Source organism: Nerophis lumbriciformis, linkage group LG39, assembly GCF_033978685.3.
Source record: "Nerophis lumbriciformis linkage group LG39, RoL_Nlum_v2.1, whole genome shotgun sequence".
NCBI classification, from domain to species: Eukaryota; Metazoa; Chordata; class Actinopteri; order Syngnathiformes; family Syngnathidae; genus Nerophis; species Nerophis lumbriciformis.
The window spans coordinates 8,155,001-8,180,000 of NC_084586.2; the positions used below are offsets into that span (position 1 = coordinate 8,155,001).

General features: G+C 39.2%; 1 protein-coding gene and 1 long non-coding RNA gene across 4 annotated transcripts in view; both read right to left on the bottom strand.

The window, feature by feature from the left end:
- Positions 1-13,215, bottom strand: part of LOC133577791 (uncharacterized) — a 44,850-nt gene extending 31,635 nt beyond the window's left edge. The window contains exons 1-3 of one of the 3 annotated variants that reach the window (XR_009811765.2): positions 13,164-13,215; positions 9,330-9,458; positions 9,171-9,253 (exon numbers count right to left, since the gene is read on the bottom strand). This is a non-coding gene — a long non-coding RNA (uncharacterized lncRNA). Of the gene's footprint in view, positions 1-9,170; positions 9,254-9,329; positions 11,952-13,163 lie in introns of those variants that run through there. The other 2 variants (XR_012049425.1, XR_009811764.2) reach the window with 2 other exon arrangements.
- Positions 13,216-13,802: 587 nt separating this feature from the next.
- The window catches only part of LOC133577648 (carboxyl-terminal PDZ ligand of neuronal nitric oxide synthase protein), a 111,446-nt gene continuing 100,248 nt past the window's right edge, over positions 13,803-25,000 (bottom strand). Inside the window, exon 11 of the mRNA XM_061931616.1 lies at positions 13,803-17,186. Coding sequence (XP_061787600.1) covers positions 16,721-17,186 — 466 coding nt within the window. The 3' untranslated portion in view covers positions 13,803-16,720. The remainder of the gene's footprint in view (positions 17,187-25,000) is intronic.

Genomic DNA, 25,000 nt, shown 5'->3' on the forward strand with positions numbered 1-25,000 from the left:
TCGGGAAAAAAACGTTTTTGAATCGAGAATCTTGTTGAATTGAAAAAAAAATCGATTTTGAATCGAATCGTGGGACACCCAAAGAATCACAGCCCTAATATATATATATATATATATATATATATATATATATATATATATATATATATATATATATATATATATATATATATATATATATATATATATATATATATATATATGTACATGCAAATTTTAGTTAAATGTAAGTTGTGTCTTGGATCAAAGATCCCATCTACTGCCCAAAACAGCAATTAAAATCTGTTGAAACAGCTACAAAAGCAACATGCTTCGACGAAGCTAGTAAAGAGAGACACACTTCACCTAAGGATTTTAACGGAGGGACTCCTAGCCAGGACAATATTGATAGAGCCATTGCAGCGTATGTGCTAGAAGACATGCAGGCTATTTCTACAGTGGAGTCACCCGCTTTCAGGCAGCTAATTAGCATGATAGCAGGCTTCAAACGGCAAATGGCACGAAAACATTTTCCAAGTTCCTGGACACAGTGGACAGTGAGCACATAAACACGGAAAGCGAGCTAAAGAAGACTATCCAAACTATGCCTCTGCTCTTTATTCATCACTGAAATTACACACAGTCTGTCAATTCTCTTATATACTCTTTCATTCTAGACTTTTAGAGTGTTTGATTATCACATCACTCTAAATGTATAGACTATAAAGTTCACAAACATAAAGAGATCCTAGTGGGGCAGGCCAATATTTCCTTTTCTCTAAACTAAAACTGGGGAAAGTGTAGAGTGTTCTGGGCTTCACTGAAGAAATGAATTTATTTCACAATTCCTTGAGAGAAAAAAACGCCTGGTTAGGCGTGTGTATAGCAGTATGTGTGCTGTATATAGTGACATGACATATAATCATGTCATGTGTGCCTTCCTTGGGTGAAGCCAGGTTTACAGCTATGGTGTGACATGTTGTGACATGTTGTTATTATGCGGTTCGTTACTTATGTATGTTATGTTGCAGCTATTTAAAATACTTTTGTCAATTTGTTCTGGCCCAAAATAAATTGGCCCTTTGAAACATATCTTTGTCTTTGTGTGTTGTATGTAGACCACATTGCTTAGCAGAGTTCAGTGATGCAAATGCATGTCAAGTTGATCAACAGATTGTATCATTCTCCAGTGCAATAACAGTACTGAAATGAAGGCTAAAAGGGCATTAATGGGAGCCTTAAAAAATAAAAAAAGTAACTAAATTGTTACTTTTCACAGTAACGCATTACTTTTTGGTGGAAGTAACTGAGTTAGTAACTGAGTTACTTTTGAAATAACTAGTTACTGGTTTTCAGTAACTAACCCAAAACTGCTTATAACTAACATTTAAAGCATAACAACCAGCCAACAGAAAACTCTTATCTCAAAACACTCTTAAGTTGTTTCTGTTTCTCAACTTTTTGGGTTTTATGAAGCCACCACAGTGGTGCAACAAGTGTGATGATAACCATAGATAATGATGTAATCATGTCATCTGTGACTCATTAAATTTTTTCACAGGTTTAGAAAACATTTGGTTGGAGGTTTTGACGTCATCCTGCACACAAACAAAGCAGGAGGTGGCAAAGATATAAATCCACCTAATGAAATGTTCCTAGTCTATAAAGAAAAGAAGAAAGGGTTGAGGTTTTTTTTTTAACCCCCCTCCTTGTCACAAAACTGCTACTCTCTTGTGGCAATCTAAGACAATCTCTCGGCGCAATGACAGGAAATAAATTGAGTCTGAAAGCGTCAAAGATTTTGGAGAGAGCTGAAGCGAGATCTCGTTCTGCCTGACTTACGTTTATATTAATGCTGTCACTGACACACATACACACACACACGCACACACAATAAGATAAGAGGTGACAGGGCGTCTCATTTACTGTAGAGCAAGGCAGATGGAGGGGAGCGGCGCTGGGTTAAGACCTTAAAATGCTGACTGCGGCGTTTTTTTGTACAGTTTAATTAACATGTACAGGAAGACTTATCCTGTCATGGAGTAGCCAGCTAAAGGAGCTTGGCAAGTCGCGTTTGAACATTTGTTAACTGTCATACCAGCATAAAAAGAAGTTAATCTATCGGGTCATGTCAATTCAAATGCTGCTCAATTGTCACGTCCAGTTGCAAACTCGGCACCTGCTCTTGGCCGGGGAACAAGCAGTCAAGCACTCAGAGCGGACTCAGCCATTGATTCTAAAACTGCGGTACGTGCACCACAAGCTCTCTCTAGTGGTACGCCAAAAAATCACTTGATTAAAGTACAGTGTTTTATTTATCCTACATTCAAACACAGTGTTACTGTTCAAACTGTACGTCATGTTACAGTGGCCAAAAACATTAAATATGCTGATTAAATAAAACCTCTGCCTGGTTTTTAATGAATACTTAGGCCTACTACACTACTGTATTTTAATGTTGTCATTATGGTGGTACTTAATGAATACTTAGGTCTACTACGCTACTGTATGTAAATGTTGCTCGTTATGGTGGTACTTGATGAATACTTAGGTCTACTACACTACTGTATTTTATTGATGTCATCATGATGGTACTTGATGAGTACTTAGGTCTACTACACTACTGTATTTTAATGTTGTCATTATGGTGGCACTTAATGAATACTTAGGTCTACTACACTACTGTATTTTAATGTTGTCATTATGGTGGTACTTAATGAATACTTAGGTCTACTACACTACTGTATTTTAATGTTGTCATTATGGTGGTACTTAATGAATACTTAGGTCTACTACACCACTGTATTTTAATGTTGTCATTATGGTGGTACTTACCGTATTTTCCGCACTATAAGACGCCCCTAAAAACCTCCAATTTTCTCAAAAGCTGACAGTGCGCCTTATAATCCAGTGCGCCTTATATATGGACCAATATTGAGCCACAACAAACCTAAACTTCATTTTCATAAAGTTTAGGTCTCGCAACTACGGTAAGCAGCCGCCAACTTCTTTTTCCCCGTAGAAGAAGAAGTTCTTCTTCTACGGTAAGCAGCCGCCCCCGTAGAAGAAGAAGAAGGAGCGCGGTGCATGCTGGGATATATGACTGCGCGAGGGGTGCCGTTTTGATTTCCATTTGTTTGTTTATGTAAAGACTCCAAAATGGCTCCTATTAAGAGACACGCTTACGACGCAGAGTTTAAACTTAAGACGATCAGTCACGCAGTAGAACACGGGAATAGAGCAGCAGCGACACTGACTCCATTAATGACGACTTCGACGAGACGATGCCGTATCCACCCAACTGTTTAATTCGGAAACTGAAAAAGAAGAATTCGAGGGATTCGTGGATGAGGAATAACTTAATAAAGTGAGCTTTACATGTTTATTTTGTGTGTTGTGTTGTGTGACGTTAACGTTTGAGCAACGTTGAGTTATTGATATATTGTTATTGCTCTGCACTATTTCGAGTGTTACTATATTGTGATTGCACTAACGTTTGATTTACCGTAACAGTATCACTGTTTTTTACGTGTTTATTGAATCAGGGAAAAGTTCCCCTCCACTATGTGATATAAATGTTGCACTACATGTTATACCTTGCTGTTGTTAAAAGATAAACAAAACACCATGTCACTGACTTTACCTCGGGGAAAATAATAAAACAGCTGTTTATTCATTTTGGGAGTGAACAGAGTTGTCAGAACGTTGGTTTGTAATCTATTAATAAAGTTTGACTGACCTGACTGTTTTGTTGACATTCCCTTTAGCGCAGCTTCATCTAATGGATGCATAACGTAACCCCACCCTCTACTGTAGCGTCTATTCTATGCACCTTCTAATCTGGTGCGTTTTACATATGAACAACATTTTTTAAATATGCCATTCATTGAAGGTGCACCTTATAATCTGGTGCGCCTTATAGTGCGGAAAATACGGTAATGAATACTTAGGTCTACTACACTACTGTATTTTAATGTTGTCATTATGGTGGTACTTAACGAATGCTTAGGTCTACTACACTACTGTATTTTAATGTTGTCATCATGGTGGTACTTGGAGAGCCAAGTGTTTTCTGAGGCGGCACATGGTGAAAAAAAGTTTGAGGTGTCAAACTCAAGGCCCGCGAAAGCCTGGAAATAATATACTTGATCTATTCTAGTATTATATTACCGGTAGTAATTTTCCATTTTGACAGAAAAAAAATACATGTACTGCATGTAATTGCATATATTTGTATTCAATATTATCTAATAATCTTATATTATCGTACATTACATTTCTATTCTTAAATAAAACATAAATACTCAAATATCTGCTTGACTTTTGATTGATTGATTGATTGATTGATTGAGACTTGTATTACCGGTAGTAGGTTGCACAGTGAAGTACATATTCAGTACAATTGACCACTAAATGGTAACACCCGAATAAGTTGTTCAACTTGTTTAAGTCGGGGTCCACTTAAATTGATTCATGATACGGATATACTATCATATATACTATCATCATAATACAGTCATCACACAAGATAATCATCAGGGTGTATACATTGAATTATTTACATTATTTACAATTCGGGGTGTGTGTGTGGGGGTTGGGGGGGTAGGTTTGGTTGTTATCATCAGTCATCAACAATTGAGAACAGAGAAATGGACATTGAAACAGTGTAGGTCTGATTTGGCAGGATATGTACAGCAAGTAGTGGACAGAGAGAGAGAGAGAGAGAGAGAGAGAGAGAGAGAGAGAGAGAGAGAGAGAGAGAGAGAGAGAGAGAGAGAGAGAGAGAGATATCGGAAGGCATAAGAAAAGTATCTACGTTTGATTGTTTACATTTGATTATTAACAATCCGGGGAGGGTGTTAGTTTAGGGTTGAAGTTGCCTGGAGGTGTACTTTTATTGCGGTTTTGAAGGAGGATAGAGATGCCCTTTCTTTTATACCTGTTATATACTCTGACTTATGTATGAATCTGTAATAATAATTTTGCTCATGTTAATAATGTAATGTTACATTTGTATGAATTTAGGTTGGAAAGTTATAATAATATGTGATAATATCAAACTATTACTTTTGTGTTTCCTAATATAGTATAACAAATATTGTATTATCATACATTAAACTTTTTTTGTTCAAACAAAAACAAATATCGTATTGACTTATAATTTCAAAGCAAGTTATCAATTAAATTCTACATTGTAAAAATCACAATAGATTTTACAGTAAGATTTTGCGACTGATTCGCCACAACTTTACCATAAAAAAACAGCAGTACTGTTTTTCTATATACACTAATACGCCGTAAAAGCAACAACCCTAGATTTACGGGAAAAAAACTTGCTGCTCTGTCGCCAGAATTTTACTGGAAAAAAACAGCGGCACCATTTTTCCATTCACACTAATATGCTGTAAAAACCACCACACAGTCGCCGGATTCTTTATGTAATCTGGTGACCACAGTACATAAAAAAAATGTAATGATCAAATACATAGGCAATTGTGTAATAATTCTTATACATTTATCTTCATTGTTGTGGCTCTGAAAACCAGTTTGACATCCCTGCTCTAGGTAATGTTCCAATGTTCCATGCCAACAAAGCAAGAAGAAGGCGCTCAAAAGTACAATAAGGCCCCGCTTTTAAAAATGCGCTAGCTCGATGCTAATTTACATTGGATTTGCCGTAATGTAATATTCAGAACTCCAACTAATACGCAAGTTACAACATTAAGTACAATATTTACACTTTGTAGGGCTTATCAAAAGACTAGCACATTCAGCTTAATGGCAAAGACTACTTTCAGTAGTCTATACACTACTGTCATCGAACATCTTGGAAGTGCAACTGCACTCAATGTCTACTCCACAATACTTGCAAATGAGACTGAGAAGCGTAAAACACAGCTCAGTGTTATTTTTTTTCTTGAACAATTAGCATTTATCAACACATGAACACAAACAAAAGTAGGGATAGGTACCATTGACATTTGAACCGATAAACTACTAATTTCCGGTACCGGTACTCAACAGTACCAATTTTTGGTACTTTTGTGTGTCCTAATAAATGTTAATTGGTTGTTTTATTTTTTAATGAAACATTTAAAAATGAGCCGATTATGATAACTGTGCTGTTCATTGGTTTTCTTACGTTTGAACAATGCAATTGTTCGATTTTCCCAGGAAGCTGAATGTGTTTTGTTGCGCCCTACAAAGTGTTTATACTGTAATCCATCCATCCATCCAATTTCTACCGCTTATTCCCTTCGGGGTCGCGGGGAGCGCTGGAGCCTATCTCAGCTACAATCGGGCGGAAGGCGGGGTACACCCCGCCTTCTACTTGTTCATTTTCTGTTAATATCTGGTTATTTTCTGTTTCAACATGTTCTATCTACACTTTTGTTAAAATGTAATAATCACTTCTGTTGTTTGATACTTTACATCAGTTTTGGATGATACCACAAATTTAGGTATCGATCCTATACCAAGTAGTTACAGGATCATACAATGGTCATATTCAAAGTCCTCATGTGTCCAGGGACGTATTTCCTGAGTTTATAAACATAATATGAATTTTAAAAAAAGGAAAAAAGATTTTGTGATGATAAAAAATATCGATGTAATCATTGTAGTATCGACTAGATATGCTCCTGTACTTGGTATCATTACAGTGGATGTCAAGTGTAGATCCACCCATGGCATTTGTTTACATCAGGAACGCTAGCTTGCTGTTAGCGGTGAGCTATTGTATCCTCCTACGGTGTGGGGTGAAGCATGTTTAGCTATTCTTTGTCCTGCAGTGACAATAATACTTGTAAGAAACTTACTTTATTTGTCGCCAAGGAGGCGAAGATTAGTGAATTAGAAGTAGCTAAAACACTGCCGACTGTGGATGTATGTTAGCTGCTAGCTAGCCAGCCATGTCTTAAAGCACCTCTTCATGTGGGCGTTTCAGTGTTATAGCTTCACCTTTATCGTCGATTTATAGACCAAAATGCGTCCGGTCTCCCTTTTCTGTCTACACACTGTGTCTGCTTGTAAGTACTCTGTCAAACATGCTCCTCTGCTCGTAAAACCAGTCACGATGTGACGACGCGCCGTCATGCCCGTTAAAAAAAAATGGGGAACCGGTACTTTTCAAACAGAGTATAGTACAGTTTTTGATTCATTAGTACCGCGATACTATACATGGTATACCGCACAACCCTACCCTGAGGAGGTTTGCAAAAACGCGGCAGAAAAGCTCAAACAAATTGACACGTAGCCACTAATGACACAGACACCCTCAGTGCTGAACTCTGTAGAATTTGCACCTGGCTCGCTGACAACAAGCTATCCATACACTTGGGTAAAACGGAATCCATCCTATTTGGGTCCCACATCAACCTTAAGAAAGTCAGTGACTTCACTATTAAAGTGGGTGACATGAAAGATGAGGTCACCTACCTAGGTTCCATTCTAGAGGCTAATCTTTCCTGTGATAAAATGGCAACCAAGGTAATCAAAAAGGTCAACCAACGAACGAGATTTCTCTACAGAATCTCCTCTCTGGTCAACAAAAGCACCATGAAGATTCGAGCGGGAACTCTCATTCAACCCTTTTTCGATTACGCATGCACCTCCTGGTACCCCAGCACCTCCAAAACCCTCAAATCTAGACTCCAAACATCCCAGAACAAGCTAGTCAGGTTACTTCTAGACCTCCACCCCAGATCACATCTCACTCCTACCCACTTCTCCAAAGTGGGCTGGCTCAGGGTGGAGGACAGAGTAAAACAACTTGCACTGAGCCTAGTCTATAAAATCCGCTACACCTCCCTGATACCGAAGTACATGTCAAACTACTTCCTTAACGTAAATGACCGCCATAACCACAACACCAGGGGGAGCTCCACTAACCACGTTAAACCAGATTCCGATCTAACAAAGGTCTTAACTCATTCTCCTTCTATGCCACATCAAAATGGAATGCGCTCCCAACAGGTGTAAAAGAAAGTGCATCTCTATCCTCCTTCAAAACCGCACTAAAAGAACACCTCCAGGCAACTGCAACCCTAAACTAACACCCTCCCCCTTCCATCTTCCACATCCCACCTCTCCGGATTGTAAATAATCAAATGCATATACTTGTTCTTATGCTTTCTGATCTCTCTATGTCTACTACCTGCTGTACATATCCTACCAAGTCAGACCTACACTGTTTCAATGTCCTGATGATGCAATTGTTGGTGACCGAAGTGCTGCTATCAACCAAACCTAACCCCCCCCCCCCCCCCCCCCCCGCCTCCACATCCCACACCACAGATTGTAAATAATGTAAATAATGTAAATAATTCAATGTATATACTCTGATGATTATCTTGTGTGATGACTGTATTATGATGATAGTATATATTTGATAGTATATATCTGTATCATGAATCAATCTAAGTGGACCCCGACTTAAACAAGTTGAAAAACTTATTCGGGTGTTACCATTTAGTGGTCAATTGTACGGAATATGTACTGTACTGTGCAATCTAGTAATAAAAGTCTCAATCAATCAATCAATCAAAGACACACATCGTGCCGTATGGATCTTTGACTAGTGATGTGACTTCATGCTTGCTTCCATTTAGTGATTTTAAGAGTGTTGTGTTGATGTTGTCCCCAAAGTGAAGAAATAGGTCTCTTCTGTCCATGATGACGTTGAAGTGAACCTCGTTAAGAGCTGTGGTATGAATTAGTGGTGTACAAAGTGTGGCCCGGGGGCCATTTGAGGCCCGCACCTACTGTTATAACGGCCATTCGAAAAATATTATCTGAAACAAAAAAATGTGGACTAAAAACAAACAGGTGAAATGTAAGGAGAAAAAGTTGACTCTAATAACGCAAAGCAGCCTTGCGGGCTGTTTTTTTTTCCTTTACAGCGGTCATCGCTCCAAAAATAGCAATGAATCAAAATCAACGTTGTTATGAATTGTTGACTCCAATTACTTTACATCAAAAATTCCACTTTGAAGTATTTTTTGGGGAGAATATTGCATATTTTGCCATAAAAAATATCATCTTTGACAAAAAGGGCGTGAAACAAACAAGAAAAAAATACTAAAAACTTGTAATCGAAAAATAGATTTGAAGTTGATCTAAAGACTTCATTAAGCATTGAAAGAAAAAAAAAAACATTACTTTTTGATGTTGTGTCTTGGTTTCTCACTTACTCATCTTGTGGTGCAGCTTCAGAAAGATCCACGTGAAGACCAGACTGTGATGGAGCATCTTGAACCCCAGCAGGTGTTCCTGTCTGCAGGGCGGGCACAAAAGCAAACATCCCTAACACATCAACTGGACTGGTATCGGAGCTCCGTGTGCAAACTTACTGGAGTTTTCAGGCTCGCCTTTTTAGGGAAGCTTGTGAAAATCGTGGGTGGACGCCAGCCGGGCCTCGAGTATTACTTCGACTCCACTCAGCCGGAGAGGAAATGATTTCCAGGCAAAAGGAATGAATGCTGTGAGAGTGGTTACATAATGTACACACACTGATTGGTCAGATGGCTAAACAATACATCTTACAATATAAGCACCTAATCAGGATACAGCTAGCTTTTTAGGCTCATCTGTTTGTTTGAAGAAAACTACAGTCAAGTCACATTACACTGTTAGCACAGTTAGCTAAAGACTAACACTGCTGCACCACAAAGTAGTTTAACCTTTATTGCTAGTAATGGTAGCCATTGTTAATACTGCCCTTGCAAGGCAAAATAATTCTGTTCAACTCCTGACTGAATCTTGCTTCAAAGATGCTAGCAGGCTGCCAACCAAAAAGATACCGCCCCCTACTGTTCTGGAGGATGTATAGGATAGGATAGGATAGGTCTTTATTGTCATTGCAACAAGTACAACGAAACTATGTTTTCAGCACAAACCCGTTCAAGATTAGACAAACAAACAGTGTACAGGGTTACAAAACAGGAACGCTGATGGGTCGCCACGAGGCGCCCCGTAAAAGGTGGGAAAAAGGTAAAACCCTGGGGAAGAAGATGAGTAAAAAAAAATACAATCTAGACTGGGCTCCTAAGGGGGCCTAGTCTGTAGTAGGGGAAAAACCTCCATGCCATGCACGCATAAATATGTTACATTTAATCACGACAACTCGCAACGGGGGGGGGAGTTGGGACCCTGGAGGTCGACTGCTGCTATGAAGTGCTGCCAGCCATCCATCACCCCGAAGGGGAATCAAGCGGTGGTGAAGGCGTGGGGTGAGTGAGGGGGTGTGTGTGTGTGTATGCCCATTGTCTTGGGTGTGTTGATGTAGTGTTCAAGTTCATAGGCCTGGGGCCGTTCTGCATGAAAGCAAAAAGTTTGACTCCTTTTAATGCATATTCTTGTACCCGCCACAAAAAATAACTTATTTATCAGTGTTCTTTAAATTTCAGAACGCTGCTGCGTTTTTTTTATACAAAAAAAAAAACAAAGCCCTGAAAACAACAAGAAATGTTGTTGTTGTGACTTTAGACAGTTAGCTTAGCTAAGATGGAAGGCGTATAAGCCACTGAGCTAACATTGCTACAATTCAATAAGAATTGATGTCTTCAAAATAATATTTAATTAGCCACATACAGGTGGTAAACAGGGCGAGACAACCGCAGATAAAAGTAGTTAGTGCTAGCTATTGACAACACTGTCCCCAAATAGCTACAAATTGTGTTCAACTTGTGTCTCGGTTCAAAGCTGCTAACAGTGTACTAATAGTTCGCTCCAGTTACCTCGGAAATTGGAGTTCGGAGCTGGGAATGACGTCACAGCCTTCCAGTTGCAAGGTGGCCACATCCACAAAAGCTATTCTTGCTCTTGCCATATCTGAATACAACAACTTACGGGAAAATATGCGGCCCTTCTGAAACCTTCAAACGTGGTGGTTGAAGAAGAAACACAGACGCTATTGCTAGCAAAAAACAGTCACATTATATTTATGTCCAACAATACATTGTATTTAGTGTGACATAAAGTCCAAAGTACTACTAACGGATATTACGGAAGCTTTTATTATATTTTACATCTAGAGCAGCCATCTTTGAAGCCAACTTGGGGGTGGTGAGAATTCTCTAACTTTCCAAGTAAAAAATTAGACCTCGAAAATGACAACTTGCTGGTACAAAAGGAAGGTGCCATAAACAAAGACTGCTCCTACTGCTTTGGAGAATGTATCAGTCGAAATTCACCTTTAAAATGGGATAAATTCCCATTTTTGGACTGGCACCTCATTATATCTCGGACCTCATCCAAATGTACACTCCTGCGTGCGCTCTGAGGTCCGAGAGTCAGCTCGAGCTTGTGGTGCCCAAGACGAGACTTACAACCAGGGGAGACGGGGCCTTCTCTGTGGTTGACCCTAAGCTCTGGAACACTCTGCCCCTCCATGTTCGAACTGCTCCCACAATGGATTGTTTTAAGTCTCGTCTTAAGACCCACTTTTATTCTCTGGCTTTTAACACTGCGTGAGTTGTGTGGTCCTCTGTGTTTTTAAGTTTGTATTTCTATTTATTGTTTTAATTGGTTTTACCCTTTAAAAACGTTTTTAATCATATTTATTTTTATATTGGTTTTATATTTATTTATTTTGTTTTTATTCAGTCATTGGTGGAGCTAAGGATAGTATTTGAATCTCCATCCATCCATCCATTTTCTACCGCTTGTCCTTTCGTGGTCGCGGGGGGTGCTGGAGCCTATCTCAGCTGCATTCGGGCGGAAGGCGGGGTACACCCTGGACAAGTCGCCACCTCATCACAGAGCCGTATTTGAATATTGGTTTTAATAGTTTTGTGCAGAACTTTGGAAACATTTTTGTTGTGCTATACAAATAAAGTGGATTGGATTTTTTTGTATCTCAACAAAATATATTTTTCATCAGTGTTCTTTCATTTTCAGAAGGCTGTTATGTTTTTTTTTTAACTAAAAAATATTTTAAAAAGCTGCAAACCTTGTTGTTGTGACTACATACAGTTAGCATAGCTAAAGTGGAAGCCACAAAGCTAGTTTTTCTTTAGTGAAAAATAATGTTTTTTTTTTTTTCAAATTCAAGACAAAGTTATATGTTTTTTTTACTGGTGCACAAAATGAACCGTGCATGAACATCACCATGTTCCAAGAACAAAACCAATACAATGCATGAACTCACAACAAATTACACACATGCAAATCAGATGGAAAATTAGAGGGAACATCGTTTGGGGGTATTCATAATACGCCGATAGGGAGAAGTTTTTATGTACAAAATGAGTCGGTGTGTCTTGACCTCCGTGGCGGAGGCTCCGCCGAACCCCTGAGGCCAACTCACCGAACCCCTAGGGTTCGATTGAACCCAGGTTAAGAACCACTGGACTAAGTCCCCTTTTTCTGTATCTCACCAAAATATTTTTTTTAATCAGCTTTCTTTTAATTTCAGAAGGCTGTTGTGTTTTTGTTTTGTTTTTTACACTAAAAAAAGCTCTAAAAAAGCTGCAAACCTTGCTGTTGTGACTACATACAGTTAGCATAGCTAAAGTGGAAGCCACAAATCTAACAATGCTACAACCAACAGGAACGTATTCATAAAAATAATATTTAATACTCATCTTGTCACCTCCAGGTGGTAAATAGGGCGAGACAATTGCTAAACCACTAATAAATATTGTTAATATCTCCCTCAAAAGCCAAAAATGTTATTTTGTTTTAAACATGCTAGCAGTGTGCTAGCCAGAGAGTTACTGCCCCCTACTGGTCTAGCAGATGTACCAGTCAATGTTTCTCTGCAAAATGTGATCCATCCCCTATTCCTGTAGCTGGAAAAAATATCGTATTCATCAGTGTTCTTTCAATTTTAGATGGATGCTTTGTTTTGAAAAACAACGAGGAAACTTGTTGTTGCTTCAAACAGTTAGCATAGCTGAAGTGGAAGCCACAGAGCTAACGTTGCTACAACCTACAGGAACTTAGTGTTTAAAAGAATACGTAATCTGTATCTCTTATCTCAACAAAATATATGTTTTATCAGTGTTCTTTCAATATCAGAAGGCTGTTATTTTTTTTTTTAACTAAAAATGTTTTTAAAAAGCTGCAAACCTTGTTGTGACTGCATACAGTTAGCATAGATAATGTAGAAACCACAAAGCTAACATTGCTACAACCAACAGAAACCTAGTCATAAAAAGAATATTTAATACTCATCTTGTCACCTGCAGGTTGGTAAAAAGGGCGAGACAACTGTTAAACCAGGGTAAATATTGTTAATAAACCCCTAAAAGGCTAAAAATGGTGTCCTGTTTTTAAAGCTGCTTGCAGTGTTTACTCGAGTTACTGACCCCTAGTGTTCCGGAGGATTTGTGTCTGTCCATTTTTTTTACCAAAAAGTACTTAAACGTTTATTGTGATGAACTTATTTGTCAAAATGTCTGTCTTTAAATAGAATGAAAGACTAGACATGATTGGGAAATACCATGAAGAAAAAGTCACGGAGGAACAAAGAGTCAACTTGTGTTCTTTGAGGAGAAAGAATTTGAGAAAGCTGAGTTTTGAATGTCAAATTGTGACGTGAGGAGTCGTAATTGACGCCAGGAGTAAAAAGGGCAGAAATATGATGCTTGTTAACATTCAAAGGAAAAGAGCAGGAGAAGAAAAACGTGTAGTTTTAGGTCAAATTCCACACTTTGTGGCTTTTAACCTTTTCTGAAAGACTCAGTTTCCTGACTCACAGCTGTTTCTTTAATTCTTGTATTGTCATGTGACAAAAAGTAAGACAAACGTGTAAAAGTTTTTTTCCCCCAAGTACCATGTTAGTACACTTCAAGTTATTAAGTTGAATGCATCTAAAAACATTTACTCTTTTTTTTAGTATTTTGACAAAAAAGGTTAATTCTCTTTGTCAAAATGTTGTAAATAGTGGAATGACAATGGAGTTTTCAATGTGTTCATTTATTAGAGGGTGTTTTGGAACGCTGCAAAAGATCCTACCAAACTGTCAAGAAGAAACAAACTGTGCCTTCCGTTGATTTATTACTTTTGTCATATTTGCAGCAAATAAACAATGAAAACATTCACATTTGTATTGCTCTTTTGCTTCTGACTCACAAAGTGATGTTGAGAAAAGCCTTCGCCAACGACCTGCACTTGAACGCCATCTCCGGGTCCCTTCCTCACTTTGACGTGTTTATGAAGCGTAAACGTTTGTAACGTATTCAGCAAATGTGTCACGCTGCTTACAATGTGTGCAATAATCCACGTACGGAATATCTACACATATTAAAGCAGGAGTGTCCAAACTATGTGAAGTGAAGTGAATTATATTTATATAGCGCTTTTCTCTAGTGACTCAAAGTGCTTTTACATAGTGAAGCCCAATATCTAAGTTACATTTAAACCAGTGTGGGTGGCACTGGGAGCAGGTGGGTAAAGTGTCTTGCCCAAGGACACAACGGCAGTGACTAGGATGGCGGAAACTGGGATCGAACCTGGAACCCTCAAGTTGCTGGCATGGCCACTCTACCAACCGAGCTATACCGCCCCAATATGGCCCAATCGTTATCATTATATTAGCATTTTTTTGTGCAAATTTTGCAGGTATACGCCTTAGCATCCAATATTTTGTTACTTGACGAAAGATACCTGTTAGCATGCCAACATTAGTACGCTAACTTTTTTCATTCAGCTAATTTTTGCAGACATACACCTCAGAGTCCAATATTTTGTTATTTGACGAATGATACCTGTTAGCATGCTAATGTTAGTACGCCAGGTTTTTTTCCTTTCAGCTAATTTTACAGGTATACATACACCTCAGCGTCCAATATTTTGTTACTTGACAAATGATACCTGTTAGCATGCTAACGTTACTTTGCTAGGTTTTGTTTTGGTTTTTTTAGCTAAATTTGCAGGTATACACTTCAGCGTCAAATATTTTGAAACTTGACAAAAAAATTCCTGTTAACATGCTAACATTAATGTGCTACCTTTTTTCATTGAGCTAAATTTGCAAGTATGCATCCAATATTTTGTTACATTACGAATACCTGTTAGCATGCTAACGTTAGTATGCTAGCTTTTCCCTGCATTTAGCTAATTTTGCAGGTATATGCCTCAGCGTCAAATATTGTGTTACTTGACAAATGATAGCTGTTAAAATGCTAACATTAGTGTGCTAGCTTTTTTTTTTTTTAGCTAATTTTGCAGGTATACACCTAAGCTTCCACTATTTTGTTACTTGATGAAAGATACCTGTTAGCATGCTAACATTAGTAGACTAACTTTTTTTTCCATTCAGCTAATTTTGCTGATCTGCACCTCAGCGTCCAATATTTTGTTACATGACGAATACATGTTAGCATGCTAACGTTAGTATGCTAGCTTTTCTACGCATTTAGCTAATTTTGCAGGTATACCCCTCAGCGTCAAATATTTTGTTACTTGACGAAAGATACTTTTTTTTAGCTAACTTTGCAGGTATATACTTCCGCGCCAAATATTTTGTTACTTGACAAATGATACCGGTTAGCATGCTAATGTTGGTATACTAGCTTTTCCCAGCATTTAGCTAATTTCGCAGGTATACACCTCAGCGTCAAATATTTTGTTACTTGACTAAAGATACATGTTAGCATGCTAATGTTAGTTTGATAGCTTTTTTTTTTTAGCTAACTTTGCAGGTATACACTTCCGCCCCAAATATTTTGTTACTTGACAAATTATACCTGTTAGCATGCTAATGTTAATATGCTAGGTTTTTTTTTAGCTAACTTTGCAGGTATACCCTTCAGCGTCAAATATTTTGTTAGTTGACAAATGATACCTGTTAACATGCTAACGTTAGTACGCTAGCTTTTTTTCTTCTTCTTCACTTAGCAAATTTTACAGGTATACACCTCAGTGTCCAATACTTCGTATTGGACGAATGATACCTGTTAGCATGCTAATGTTACTATGCTAGCTTTCTTTCTTTCTTTTTTAGGTAATTTAGCAGGAAAACACCTCAGCGTCAAATATTTTGTTACTTGACCAAAGATATCTGTTAGCATGCTAACGTTATTTTGCCAGCTTTTTTTTCTTCTTAGCCAATTTGTATTTTGGTACTTGACGCATGCTAGCATTTTAAACATATTTTCAGTAATATGTTTTGATACTATACTTTATGTTACAGTTAGCATCTTAGCATTCTAACATTAGCACGCTAGATTTTTGAAATAATTCATCACATATACACCTCAGTGTCATATATTTTGGTATTTCACCAAAACTAACTGGAATCATGCTATTGTTGGCATGTTAGCGTAGTACTGTCAGCTTATTTAGCTCACATTTCTTGTTACTTGACGCTATCTGTTAGCATTTGAGTTCGGCTTCGGCTCATTCAGCATGTACACAAAATTTCAACTGAAAATGCATTTTCTTTTGGACCAATTTTGAGGTTGAAAACTGACAAAATGGCCACAGCATCCTTTGATTTGTCATTCTGTGGCCCTCAAGTGTAAAAACGCTTGTATTGAAGGAAAACTCCACTTTTTCCCTCATCATCTCACTTCCTGGTGCCTCCTGTCCATCCTCCAATCAGGTGCTTTGCAGGTCAAGAGGCTCCTCCCAACATCATTTCAAAAGCTCAAAACAAAACTGTGGATTCTATGAAGAAAAGTGCAAGGGTTGCTACAAGTTGCGTACTAAAAAGGTTGTTTTTGTTATAAAAATACTAAATCTATTGGTTTGTACATGGACTTAGATCCTGGTGTGGAAGTCCAGGAGACGTCCCCTAACTCCGCTGTGGGACAGACTTGTCCTCCTGGCAGGTGTCCAGCAGCTCGTCCTCAGAGAAGCTGATGTGCAGACAGGTGTGGTTCACGGGAGGTGAGGAGGACGGGAGCACGGGTGAACGCCAACCTAAGGACTCCTGAGGACTATCGTCGCAACTAGAGGACATGAGAAACGCCCCGGGCTCCCCGAACACGTCCTCGTCGTCGCCCTGCAGGGGCGAGAGCAAGGATTTGGTCTCCGAGCGCACGCCCGAGTCCTCGCTGGCCGAGCCGGAGCTGAAAGACTGGAAGTCCGCCGAGGACAGCGAGCCGGGGGTGATGTCCGGGAAGGACAGGCTGCTGCTGCGGCTCGGGGGGGCGTCCAGGAAAGATACCACCTTTGACCCCGGGGACAAGGTCCTGCTGGCGCGCTTGCGGCTCAAGGAGGGTGGAGGAGGGTCCAACTTGGGGATGGTCTGCTCGCACCTGCCAAGGAACACAAGTTCAGACTACTTTATATGCAGATCAATGCCCCCAGAGTCATGGGGGGGCCTGAAGAAGCGTTTCTAATTAACGTGAAATTTGACCACAAATGTATTCCTAGCTCCTCCCTGCTCCATCACTGATAAGAATAAAGGCACATTTCCCGCACATTTTTCCTTATAGCATTGTCAGGCAATGCTATAAGTTACATTTTTATTTTACAAAACCCATAACCAGTGAAGTTGGCACGTTGTGTAAATCGTAAATAAAAACAGAATCCAATTATTTGAAAATCATTTTCAATTTAAATTCAATTGTCTATACTGCAAAGACAAGATATTAAATGTTCGAACTGAGAAACGTAATTTTTTTTGCAAATAATCATTAACTTAGGATTTAATGGCAGCAACACATTGCAAAAATGTTGGCACAGAGGCATTTTTACCACTGTGTTACATGGCCTTTCCTTTTAACAACACTCAGTAAACATTTAGGAACTGAGGAGACCATTTTTTGAAGCTTTTCAGGTGGAATTCTTTCCCATTCTTGTTTGATGTACAGCTTAAGTTGTTGAACAGTCCAGGGTCTCCGTTGTGGTATTTTACGTTTCATAATGCGCCACACATTTTCAATGGGAGACAGGTCTGGACTACAGGCAGGCCAGTCTAGTACCCGCACTCTTTTACTACGAAGCCACGCTGTTGTAACACGTGGCTTGGCATTGTCTTACTGAAATAAGCAGGGGCGTCCATAAAAAAGACGTTGCTTGGATGGCAACATAAGTTGCTCCAAAACCTGTATGTACCTTTCAGCATTAATGGTGCCTTCACAGATGTGTAAGTTACCCATGCCTTGGGCACTAATACACCCCCATACCGTCACAGATGCTGGCTTTTGAACTTTGCGCCTATAACAATCCGGATGGTTCTTTTCCTCTTTGTTCCGGAGGACACGACGTCCACAGTTTCCAAACACAATTTGAAATGTGGACTCGTCAGACCACAGAACACTTTTCCACTTTGCATCAGTCCATCCTAGATGAGCTCGGGCCCAGCGTAGCCGGCAGCGTTTCTGGGTGTTGTTGATAAATGGCTTTCACTTTGCATAGTAGAGTTTTAACTTGCACTTACAGACAAACTGTAGTTAATGACAGTGGTTTCCTGAAGTGTTCCTGAGCCTATGTAGTGATATCCTTTACACACTGATGTCACTTTTTGATGCAATACTGCCTGAGGTATCGAAGGTCACGGCCATTGCCGCTTACGTGCAGTGATTTCTCCAGATTCTCTGAAACTTTTGATGATATTACGGATCGTAGATGGTGAAATCCCTAAATTCCTTGCAACAGCTCATTGAGAAATGTTGTTCTTAAACTGTTCAACAATTTGCTCACGCATTTTTTCACAAAGTGGTGACCCTCGCTCCATCCTTGTTTGTGAATGACCGAGCATTTCTTTTATACCCAATCATGGCACCCACCTGTTACCAATTAGCCTGTTCACCTGTGGGATGTTCCAAATAAGTGTTTGATGAGGATTCCTCAAATTTCTCAGTCTTTTTTGCCACTTGTGCCAGCTTTTTTGAAACATGTTGCAGGCATCAAATTCCAAATGAGCTAATATTTGCAAATCATTGTATTTTGTTTTTATTTACGATTTACACAACGTGCCAACTTCACTGGTTTTGGGTTTTTGTATTTCATGCAAAGACAAGATATTTAATGTTCGACATGGAAAACAATTTTTTATTTTTTGCAAATATTAGCTCATTTGGAATTTGATGACTGCAACATGTTTTAAAAAAGCTGGGACAAGTGGCAAAAAAGACTGAAAAAGTTGAGGAATGATCATCAAACACTTATTTGGAACATCCCACAGGTGAACAGGCTAATTGGGAACAGGTGGGTGCCATGATTGGGTATAGAAGCAGCTTCCATGAAATGCTCAGTCATTCACAAACAAGGATGGGGCGAGAGTCACCATTTTGTGAACAAATGCGTGAGCAAATTGTCCAATAGTTTAAGAACAACATTTCTCAACGAGCTATTGCAAGGGATTTAGGGATTTCACCATCTACGGTCTGTAATATCATCAAAAGGTTCAGAGAATCTGGAGAAATCACTGCATGTAAGCAGAATGACTGTGACCTTCGATCCCTCAGGCGGTACTGCATCAAAAAGCAACATCAATGTACAAAGGATATCACCACATGGGCTCAGGAACACTTCAGAAAACCACTGTCAGTAACTACAGTTGGTCGCTACATCTGTAAGTGCAAGTTAAAACTCTACTATGCAAAGCCAAAGCCATTTATCAACAACACCCAGAAACGCCGCCAGCTTCGCTAGGCCCGAGCTCATATAAGATGGACTGATGCAAAGTGGAAAAGTGTTCTGTGGTCTGATGAGTCCACATTTCAAATTGTTTTTGGAAACTGTGGACGTCGTGTCAAAGTGGAAAAGAACCAGCCGGCCTGTTCTAGGCGCAAAGTTCAAAAGCCAGCATCTGTGATGGTATGGGGTGTATTGGTGCCCAAGGCATGGGTAACTTACACATCTGTGAATGCACCATTAATGCTGAAAGTGTTGTTAAAAGGAAAAATGCCTTTGTGCCAACTTTCTTTGCAATGTGTTGCTGCCGTTAAATTCTAAGTTAATGATTATTTGCAAAAAAAAAGGAGTTTCTCAGTTCGAACATTAAATATCTTGGGACGGCATGGCGCAGTGGAAGAATGGCCGTGCGCGACCCGAGGGTCCCTGGTTCAATCCCCACCTAGTACCAACCTCGTCATGTCCGTTGTGTCCTGAGCAAGACACTTCACCCTTGCTCCTGATGGGTGCTGGTTAGCGCCTTGCATGGCAGCTCCCTCCATCAGTGTGTGAATGTGTGTGTGAATGGGTAAATGTGGAAGTAGTGTCAAAGCGCTTTGAGTACCTTGAAGGTAGAAAAGCGCTATACAAGTACAACCCATTTATATCTTGTCTTTGCAGTCTATTCAATTGAATATAAGTTGAAAAGGATTTGCAAATCATTGTATTCTGTTTTTATTTACCATTTACACAACATGCCAACTTCACTGGTTTTGTAGTAATAATTGTAAAGAATTATATATATTTACACACATTTTTCTAATGATTATATAAATATTATAGAAAATAACAAAAATAAAATAATATCAATAATAATAATAATGTATATGTATAATTTTATTGAAATGATTATCATTATTATTTTATTCTGTTATTTTCAATTATATTTATATCATGTATTAAGCCAAGAATAATAGATGTAAATAAGAAGGTGGAAATGTGAGGTCCAGATTTTTGCCATCCAAAATGTTTGCAAATGTGTGACTTGTAATGTCAGGCATCTGCATGGACACCTCATTCCTAACACCAAACACTGCAGCCAGGCGTCAAAAGAGTAAAAACACTCGTATGTATCATTAGCAGCATGTTGCTATGCTGCTAACCATCTGGAAGAAAAAATAAAAAACACACCTGAAGTATGCTATAATGACATGTGGTACGTGAAGGTGTGATGTATTGGCTGCTAACTATTAGCCAGCTTATTAGCCTTCAGGGATCCGAGCAGGTTTCAGACCATAAACACGTCGTTTGGTTGCAAGAGTCCCAGCAGGATTTCACACAACATGATGATGAAGGATGAAGATGGTGGAGGCTCGTTAGTGTACCTGTATGTCAGGACTCGTTAGCCCACAGAGTGTGTGCGTGTCTGTGTGTGATATGTCAACAAGTTTCATGAAAGAACATCACTACAACAATGTTCAAAAAGGAGTAGGAAGAAGCCAATCTTATATACCGGTATTGCAATCCTTCCCCTTCAATTACTGATCATTTGTTGACTTCATGTTTAACTTGTGTCTTTTTTTCACTCCAGTAATTCAAAAAAGTCAAAGATGGTAGATATATTTCTTTAAATAAAGAGGTTAAAGACAAAATAATGATGCATAAAATAGCTTATGAAAACACTGCATAAATAAATGCAGAATTTAAATAAATGGGGGTGTAACGATAACCAGTGTTGATGATAAAGTATATAGTAGTATCCTTTCAAATGTTAATTATCCAAAAAATTTGATTCATTACCACACCTTCGTAAACACGGTGATACCACTCATTTCCTAGAGAAGCAGCTAGCGCTATGATTGCTGGCTGGCAGCTAGCAGGCTGATCGCTGGCTAGTGCAACAATTGTTAGCTAGGGCGCTGATTGCTAGCTGGCAGCTAGTGCGCTGATTTATATCTGGCATGCTGATTGCTAGCTAGCAGGCTGATCGCTGGCTGATAGCTAGGGCCCTAACAGCCAGCTGGGAGCTAGGGCGCTGATCGCTCACTAGTGCAACAATTGTTATCTAGGGCGCTGATTGCTAGCTGTTGCTGTTGGAGATCTTTTATCAGTCTGTTGTGACCAGTGCCCTGTACTTTGCAGTGGTTTGTTGGGGGAGCAGCACCAGCAAAAGGGACTCAAACCGGATTGACAAACTGATCCGGAAAGCCGGCCAAACTATTGGCACGCAGTTGGAGGCGTTTGTGTCAGTGAGAGATAGGAGGACACTGGACAAACTGCTGGCCATCATGGACAATTCTGCCCACCCACTCCATCAGACAATTGAGGGACAGCAGAGTTCATACTCCAACAGGCTCCTTCAGCTTCGTTCCCACAGTGTTCGATTCAAGAACTCCTTCATTCCGCACTCCATCCAGCTGTATAATCACTCGCCATACAGCAATAGATGATATCTGTCTAATACCTGACACCTTCTATGTTAGCTACTTCTCTTTGTTTTTAATGTCTATTTTCTGCTGGATTCACTCTCTATTTTATACTGCAGCTGTCACATACAGTATACTGTAATATTGTACATGGTAATTGTTATATATTGTATTGATATAGACATAATATAATATGTCAGTATATATAATATACTGTACATATATTATGTAAATATTACGTATATATGTTATATTTTATATCGCTATATTTAGTCTATTTATACTTGCATTGTTCTTTCCATCCTTACACTTTCCATCATTGTAACTGAGCTACTGTGTGGAACAATTTCCCTTGTGGATCATTAAAGTTTGTCTAAGTCTAGCTGGCAGCTAAGGTGCTGATCGCTAGCTGATAGCTAGCGCGATGGTCGTTAGCTGGCAGCTTGTGTGCTGATTTCTATCCAGCACGCTAATTGCTAGCTAGAAGGCTGATCGCTGGCTGGCAACTAGGGCACTGATAGCTAGTTGGCAGCTAGCACACTGATCTCTAGCAGGCAACTAGCCCGCTGATCAGTAGCTAACAGCTAGGTCGCTGATCGCTAGCTATTTTAAATGCTAATAGTAATACATATCTTTCCCTATTACTGCTAATTTCCTGGTAAAGCAGCTAGGCCGCTGATTGCTAGGTAGCAGCTAAGGCGCTGATCGCTAGCTGATAGCTATCCCAATGGTCTCTTAGCTGATTTCTATATAGCACGCTGATTGCTAGCTAGCAGGCCGATCGCTGGCTGATAGCTAGGGCGCTGATCGCTAGCCGTTTTAAATGCTAACATTGATACAAGACACAGCAACGTATTTCCCTATTACTGCTAATTTCCTGGTGAAGCAGCTAGACCGCTGAACAAGACACAACGTATTTCCCTATTACTGCTAATTTCCTGGCGAAGCAGCTAGACCGCTGATTGCTAGCTAGCAGCTAAGGTGCTGATCGCTAGCCAGCAGCTAATGCGTTGATTGCTAACTAGCGCGTTGAGGGCTGTTCGCTAGCTATCTTAAATGCTGACCAGAAAACAAGACACCACGTCTTTCCCTATTACTGCTAATTTCCTAGCAAAGCAGCAAGGGCGCTGATCGCTAGCTGCTAGTCACATAAACTGTTTTACCTGTAACATGAAGAAACTATAAAACCTTTACAAATGAAAATGGAAGAAGATAAACATATCTGAACACGTAATAATGTCATATGCTGGCATGTTGTAAAGTATTTGCGATTCCACAGATGCGCAGGACCACAGGCAGCGTGCCGGTAAGAAGATTTGTTTACTTCAGTACACATGGCAATGTAACACACACTGGTGCTAGCTTAGCGTAGCATGAAGATCAATTGAAAACTTAGGTAGCATGAAACAAACAACAAACACACCGTGGTCTGAAGAGAACGGCAGAATACAAAGGGGAGTGATTAGGGGCAGAACTAGGTGGGGACACTAATCAATAACAGAAAGCAGGTGCGGCTAATCAGCCACCTAGCAACAAGGAAACAAAAGCAAGAGAGCGTTGAAAAACAAAACAAAACAAAACTAAGAAGAATACACAGACATGGTGTGACAAATATGGCACTTCTATAACAATATTCATATTCAACATTTATATTTTGTTTGTCAAATAAAGACTATTATGTATTTATGTATTCAAAGATGTTTTCGTGCTTTTTTTTTAGCACAATGAACAATGAAAAGCGCGATCCTTTAGTTTACAATCAGGTGATCTGGAATGTCCATATGGTTCCATTCCTATTAAGGGGTCAATTATTAATCATGATCTGACTTAATTCTAAATAGTTGCATGTTTTCTGCAGTACTTTGTTCACCGTGCGGATGTTTTTCTCTACAACGTCGTTAGCATAGCTTTGACTCAGCACTCCCTGCTTGCTTTTTGTCGCTCTTTATTCCTGCTGCGTCTTTATTCCAGAAGCCCACCTGCCGAGCGCCCACTGACTTTAAGCCTCTTTCTTTTTTGCTACTCTCAGTATTTTTTGCGTGTGCTTGAAATCTCCCTGACGCAGCCTTTGAAATAATAGGATGAAATAGTTTCAGATGGTCTGAAAGCGTAACAACAAATATTGCTATTTGTGTCTTATCTTCAGGACTGTCCATCCTTTTATTTTGAAGGTACAAACATGCCTCTCCCTCATGTCCACATGGAGGAAGAAGAGCTTTGTTTTTGAAAGCATGCTTTGCATTTCTATAATTGCATGGATAAGAATGAGGACACTTTGGACTTAAAGCGTCATCTTTATTTATGACTTTATAGTCTCTCGCACAGACTGTGCATTCTTTCAGGTTAATCGTGCAGCGTTTTTCCAATGTCATAACATTTATTTTCAGCTTGCACCAAACTCACATGGTTTTTTTTTGTGTTTATTATTCCCCAGAATGAAAACACGGCCGCAGTCATGTCTTCACCCGGGATATTAAAAGAGTGTATTTTAATATCGACCCCCTGGTCAAACATGTGACGGCAATATGAAACATTATTACTTCTCCCGTCTGGAAAAAATTCATTTTGGAAGTGCAGAGAGAAAACAAGCAAGTGGATTTCCTCAAATAGACAGCAAGTCTTTTTTTAAATTTTTTTTTTCTGTTGCTACTAGGGTTGTACGGTATACCGGTACTAGTATAGTATCGCGGTACTAATGAATCAAAACGGTACTATACTCTGTCTGAAAAGTACCGGTTCCCCATTTAAAATGTTTTTTTTTTTTTTTTTAACGGACATGACGGCGTGACATTGCTGGCTTTACGAGTAGAGGAGCATGTTCGGCAGCGCACAATCATGGAGTACTTACAAGCTGTAATGTAAACAAGCTAGCGTTGTTAGCATTATCTAATATGCTAATAAGTTTACCATTGTCTGTGTTAGTAATATTAACTTACAATGGCATTTTTTAATATTTGGACCGTCAGAAAAAAAAAATACTTGTCTATTCAGCAACATCCTTTTATAATTTCAAAGCTGCTGGGTGACTTAAAGGGTTAATTAAAACAAATTCAATTGTTATTTAATATTTGTTTAATATTTGT